Here is a 6,124-nt window from a genome sequence, read left to right as displayed (position 1 = left end):
TGGCAAATAAACATCTCTTGGTCCCTGCATAAAACCAAGCAGTCTCCAAAGCATACCAGCATGTGTTTGCAATCATCAGGCAACAGTTTTTCCCAACCATAGAGCTTGGGGCTCTATTCTGTAGATGTGCTGTGTTCAGAAATCCCACAGCAGCCACCAGCATCGATCTTTTTACTGATTGCTCCTGGAGCATCAGCATATGTGTTAATAATGGCAGGATTACATGAATTTCAACCACATGAACAGCAAAAAGCACTTAAAGGGGAAAAAAACATGCTTAATTTGTAGTTCATCCTCAGTGATTCTGGGAAAAATGAACATTAGTCAAAATTGATCTGCAATGACATGTAGAGTAGACACTACCTAAGTCATTTATTGTTGAACATGTCCTTTTAACTGAGGCTTTCATAAACACTTTAAATCTCTGTTCTCACATTCTTTTGTCAGTATCACCTCTTTCTGCTCCTTTTTTTCCTGCAAATAGGGTGATAACAACTGCCTTTTAAACAATGCTAGAGACACCTTCTCAGCAGAGCAGATGGAGCACAGAAAACCCTACAGAGCCTTTAAACTCTTGATCTAGGAAAAGACAGGATCAGCTAAGACAACTACAAACCCCTCCTGGCAAGGCCCTACTTCCCAGAGCAGTAATCATTCACAAGCATTTGGAAAGACACTACACTGAGTGGAAGGCATTACTAGGGAAAGAAAACTCCCACTAATTCATTTCAGAAAACACTTCTACATTTGTATCTTTCACTTCAGGTTTATATTGACAGGACACACTATTGTACACGTTGAAAGCTGAACCTGTGTACCTTGCCCTGCTTCCTCATCCATACAGTACTTAAAATATCTGTAGACTTGTGAGTCTTCACTTTTAAAGACAGTTCTCCTGCAAATCCCAGCTCTACAGGTTTATGTGTGTGATGAATATGGCCCAGCAGCTTTTTATAAGTGCCACAATGTATTAAAACTGAAACAAGACAGCAGTAGCTGTAACCTGCTTAATTACAGAGATATCTGTTGTTTTGGGAACATGCAGCACAGTGACAGCAGCAAATGACATTCAGTAGTCTTCCTGTTTATCCTGGTTGTGGGCAGAGCACCAAAAGAGGCTCTTCCAACACACACCCGGTGAATGTGCTGGCATAGGACTGCGGTTGGGCATCTCCCTTCCCCCATGGCTGAATTACCCATCTCTTAATAAGCAGCCTAAGCTAAGTTCCCATACTGGCTCTGACAGTATAACATGGTCCTCCAATCCCCCAACTCCCACAGCAACCCAAGGAGCAACTGAAGCCTAAGTTTGGCTTAGGCAGACATTTGTTGTATCTTGGTAGGATTTGTGAGATCGTCTTGCCAATCTAACTTGTGCTATGACTCACAAAGACCAAGGGTTCAGGGTGTGTCTACACTGCTCTGCCTTTGTCCAGCTCCCTCCAGATGGACTGTTCACTCTAGCAGTTTCCCTTACCCGACACTGATTCTAAACCCTGTGCAGGAGCTCCCGAAGGACAGACACGATGTACTGAAGCTGAGAACAGGATGGATCACTTTGCCCTCACCGTACCACTCCAGAGCACAACTCACCAACTGCCTTCTACATGGGGCACAGTTCCCGTTAAACAAAACACAAACATGCACACATTCTCACCAACCGGCATATTAAAAGGGACAAATAAGCGCTATTTGATAGTAAAATAACCCTCACTGCGGCTCCTGCCGTTCGGTGTTTAGTGGGGTTCATACAAAGAGCTCAAAGGATTCTTCGCCTGGCTGCTGCATGAGCTCCCTCTGCTGTCACAAAGAAAAGCTACCAGAAAACGCGTTGCATTATCCTCACAGCTCTGTCATCTGCCAAGCGGCAAACTTTCAAACGCTCCATCCAGTGAGATGAGAATCGACACGAATTGCTGAGGTAAATTTCGTGCTGATTTCCTGCACAAGCAACTAGGTTATTGCAGTCTTGGAAAGCTCAGACAGTGCCACTTAGAATAACCTGGTCCTATGCCTCTAAGAAAACTGACTGCATTTCCAGGTCCTGCTTGACAAATTAATCACTGCTTTTACACATGAGTTATAAATCCTAAGACTGAGGTTTCTTTCAAAAAAGCTGATGAAATTAAACACCCATAAGAAAAATGGTGGTTGTTTTAACAGAGAAAGCTTAAAGGCCAAAATCCCCAACTGCATTGAAAATCAATCCTGAAACCCACAAGAGCAATAGAATGACAGAGTTGGAGACACTGAAGAGCGGTTTGTTAAAGCAAGACACAGTTAGCACAAAAGCTGCAAACAACCATCCCTGGATGCATAAACCCCGATTTTCAGAAACATTATCTTTCAATTTAAGCACTTCTCCCAGCCCAGCCCAGGCAGACAAGTATTAGTTTGTCTGCAGAGTAGTTTCAGGGTCTGGCACTTGCTGCCTTCGTGGTTTGCTGCAGCTGTCTGCCCTTAGCTTGAGCTCATGCTGCCCTGTCTGACAGCAGAAAAAAAAGTCCCTCTGAAAACTCTGAAACCTTACAACAAAGCAGGACTTTGCTTATTTTATGTGTGTGTCCCAAGCAGCAAGTGCTTAAGTGGCAGGCTGCCAGTCTACAGAGGCTCTGCTAGAAGCAAGGAAGTTACTTCAGTGGCAGAGAGGCCCCGAGTGCGAGAGCTGTTATTCAAATCAGGTTATAAACCAGGAGCACTGAATCCAAAGTAACTTATAGGCTGAAATGGGAGTGGAATTAAAAATCTCAAGTTTGTAGCCAGCAACAGGACAAGGGGTGATGGGATGAAGCTGGAACACAAAAAGTTCCACTTAAACATAAGGAAAAGCTCTTTCCCTGTTTCAGTGAGGGAGCCCTGGCACAGGCTGCCCAGAGGGGTGTGGAGGCTCCTTCCTTGGAGGGCTTCAAGCCCTGCCTGGACATGTTCCTGTGTGACCTGATCTAGGTGACCCTGCTTCTGCAGGGGGTTGGACTGGATCATCTCTAAAGGTCCCTTCCAACCCTATGATTCCACGAAAGTTTGTTACCAGGACGTTGCTGTGCTCACATTCCTTGCTCATTGCCCTCCAACAGCTCAAACCTGCAGATTTTGTGACGCCCCTGGACGTGTTCCTGTGTGACCTGATCTAGGTGGGACCTGCTGGAGCAGGGGTTGGACTGCATGAGCTCTAAAAGGTCCCTTCCAACCCCCACCACTCTCTGGTCCCATGAAACGGCCTCAGGTGGCACCAGGGGAGGTTGAGATTGGAGCTGAGGAACAACTTTTCCCCTGAGAGGGTTATTAAGCATTGCAACGAGCTGCCAGGGGAGGTGGGGGAGTGATCTCTGGAGGGATCCCATAGCCGCGGGGCTGAGGGGCTGAGGGCCGTGGGTCAGGGTGAGGGCTGGGCTGGGACTGCAGGACCCTCAAGGCCTTTTCCAACCGAGGCGATTCTGTGTACTGTGCGGGCCACAGTACCTTAAGAAGCCGCAGCCTCCAACCCACGAGCCGCTACCAAAGGCAGCTCCAGGGCCAACCACGCTCCCTGCCGAGACAGCGCGGCCCTGACGCGCCAACGGCGCCGCGCAGCCGCCCTCAGCCGCCGCCCTCACGAGCCGAGCCGAGCCCAGCCGAGTGCTCCCGAACGGAGCCGAGCCGAGCGCTCCCGAGCCCAGCCGAGCCCAGCCGAGCGGAGCCGAGCCGAGCGCTCCCGAGCGGAGCCGAGCACCCCCGAGCGGAGCCGAGACGAGCGCTCCCGAGCGGAGCCGAGCACCCCCGAGCGGAGCCGAGGCGCGGGGCAGGGCGGGAGCTGCAGTTGCCCGTCCCCGGCGGCGGGCGGGACCACACGTCCCAGGCTGCCTCAGCGCGGCCCGCGCCGCCGGGGCATGCCGGGAGCCGTAGTCCAGGCGCGCCGCCCGCCCCTCGCCGGCCGCGGCTGGAAACCCCGTGCGAGGCGGCCCGTGGCTCTCTCTGGGCGCCGCCATTGTGCGAGCAGGGCGCGGGTGAGAGCGCGCTCCGCCGGCCCTCGCCGCCTGTCGTCCCGCAGCTGCCGGCCTCGCCATGCAGATCTTCGTCAAGACCCTCACGGGGAAAACCATCACCCTCGAGGTGAGCCGCGGCGCCGGCGCGTGTGGGGCTCAGAGCGGGGAGCGTCCGTGGCGCGGGGCCGCGGCGCCCGGCCCGGCCTCGCCGCATCCCCCCGGCAGCAGGGCCGCGGCCCCCCGGCAGCAGGGCTGCGGCCGCCCTCGGGCTTTCTGCGCTGCTCCGCGGCCCGGCCCGTGCGTTCCTTTGCACCAAGGCGCCGGGATACCGCGGGAAGCGCCGGCCCTGGGCTGCCCGCGGCGGGGGAAGCGTGGCCGTGACGGCAGAGGCCGTGTGGCTGAAGCCGCTCGGGGCTCCTCTGCTTGTCAGGGCTGATGTAAAACCAAAGTGCAGGTTCATTCCGCTTTGTGTCATCACAGGTCGAGCCTTCTGATACGATAGAGAATGTGAAAGCCAAGATCCAGGATAAGGAGGGTAAGTCCGAGATGCCGGCGTGAGTCTCTTCGTGGGACCGATGTGGGTATTTTGTTAGAGAATGGCATAGTTCGGATTCCTCCCTTCATCTTGCTTTCTGTCGCCATTAGGCATCCCTCCGGATCAGCAGCGGCTCATCTTTGCTGGGAAGCAGCTGGAGGATGGACGCACGCTGTCTGACTACAATATCCAAAAAGTGAGTAGGAAAAGCTGCAGGGAGAGGTGTAAGCTGCAGGGAGAGGTGTAGCACCAAGGAGCTGGCAGGGCTGGAGCAGCCTGAGCACTGCTGCTGAGCCCCAAGACAGGGTTCAGATGGCGTGAACCAGAGCGGTGGGTTTAGGGCTGGGTCTAGACCTGGCAGTTGTAGCCCAGTTGGTGTTTTCAGGGCAGGAGAGAACATTTCCTTCCTGCCAGCCCCACACTGTGGTGAGCTGCTTTAGGGGGCCAAGGGGAAAAATGCTGCTTGCTTCTGCAAGATTAACCCGACAGTGAGTATCACTAGAAAGGAGCAGCAAGAGGCAGCTCTCAGTTTGGCTTAGCTACCTCAGGAAACTCTTCAAGTGCAGTTAGAACTAAGGGCTTCACAACAGATTTTGCCATAATTGAGCCTTCTGGGGTTCGGGATGCAGCAGCCCACTCGTCTCTGGGACCTGTTCCTTTGCAGACTTAACAGCAAATAAGCATGTTAAAGCTTTCCTAATTAGCTGGTGTTTGAGATCTACTCCTGTAGCTAAAAGCAGAAGCCTGCTTACGTGCTGCTCTTGCACACTCCAGCATTTACAGTGCTTCATGTGCTTTACAAATAGGAATCAACCCTTCACCTTGTGCTGAGACTTCGTGGTGGGGCCAAGAAGAGGAAGAAGAAGTCTTACACCACTCCCAAGAAGAACAAGCATAAGAGAAAGAAGGTGAAGCTTGCAGTGCTGAAGTACTACAAGGTATGTAGAACCGACTCTGGGAGAACCTTGATGCCAACAGCTCTCAGCAGGGGGGACACGGAGCCTGTGATGAGTGTGTGTGGGGCCTGGCTTACTTACAGCAAATTGACTTGTGACTGGGCACTTCTGCACTCGGCTTCACGAGGTTTGGTGGAGTAACTGACCACAAAAAGCGTTCTGTCAAAGGATCAGAACGACCACTGGTGCTAAAAGGTGGCAAGTAGATGTGAGATGTTGCCTGTCTGCCCTTCCCAGGTGGATGAGAACGGCAAGATCAGCCGCCTGCGCCGCGAGTGCCCGTCCGAGGAGTGCGGGGCTGGAGTCTTCATGGCGAGCCACTTCGACAGACACTACTGTGGCAAGTGCTGTCTGACATACTGCTTCAATAAACCAGAAGACAAGTAAATGTACTAGCCAATAAAAATCTGAAGTTCTGTATGCTTTGAAGGGTTTGTTTCTGCTTCCTGGGGCCCTCTGTTTCCTCTCTGCTGCTTAGTGAGAGAAGCTTGGGATGCTGACTGCTAACCAGGGTGAAATCCTTTGCCTTTGGAACTGAAGCAGTGACTCTTGCATTAAAAGGAAGGGGTTTTTGTTTAAGTCTCCTTTCAAAGGAGAAAATGAGTAGCAATGTCAGAGAAAAAGAAACCACCAACCAGCCCACCACTAGCTGTGATGGGTAGTGATGTGTT

General features: G+C 52.2%; 1 protein-coding gene across 1 annotated transcript; it reads left to right on the top strand.

The window, feature by feature from the left end:
* Positions 1–3,938: 3,938 nt before the first annotated feature.
* On the top strand, positions 3,939–5,873 carry RPS27A (ribosomal protein S27a). The gene is made up of 5 exons (XM_061990519.1): positions 3,939–4,089; positions 4,443–4,497; positions 4,608–4,693; positions 5,304–5,435; positions 5,691–5,873. The coding sequence occupies exons 1-5, from the start codon at positions 4,042–4,044 to the stop codon at positions 5,838–5,840; spliced, it is 471 nt and encodes a 156-aa protein (XP_061846503.1). The 5' UTR covers positions 3,939–4,041; the 3' UTR covers positions 5,841–5,873.
* Positions 5,874–6,124: the final 251 nt, after the last annotated feature.

This window comes from Colius striatus, chromosome 2 (assembly GCF_028858725.1).
Source record: "Colius striatus isolate bColStr4 chromosome 2, bColStr4.1.hap1, whole genome shotgun sequence".
Classification (NCBI taxonomy): Eukaryota; Metazoa; Chordata; class Aves; order Coliiformes; family Coliidae; genus Colius; species Colius striatus.
The sequence above is the reverse complement of the archived record's forward strand: the minus strand, read 5'-3'. Positions and strand labels throughout refer to the sequence as shown.

Bases quoted from the DNA above. Each gene is read 5' to 3' on its own strand.
- RPS27A (XM_061990519.1), top strand. From the start codon at position 4,042: ATGCAGATCTTCGTCAAGACCCTCACGGGGAAAACCATCACCCTCGAG. The intron at 4,498-4,607 runs GTAAGTCCGAGA...TGTCGCCATTAG, and splicing joins CAAGATCCAGGATAAGGAGG to GCATCCCTCCGGATCAGCAG. The intron at 5,436-5,690 runs GTATGTAGAACC...TGCCCTTCCCAG, and splicing joins CAGTGCTGAAGTACTACAAG to GTGGATGAGAACGGCAAGAT.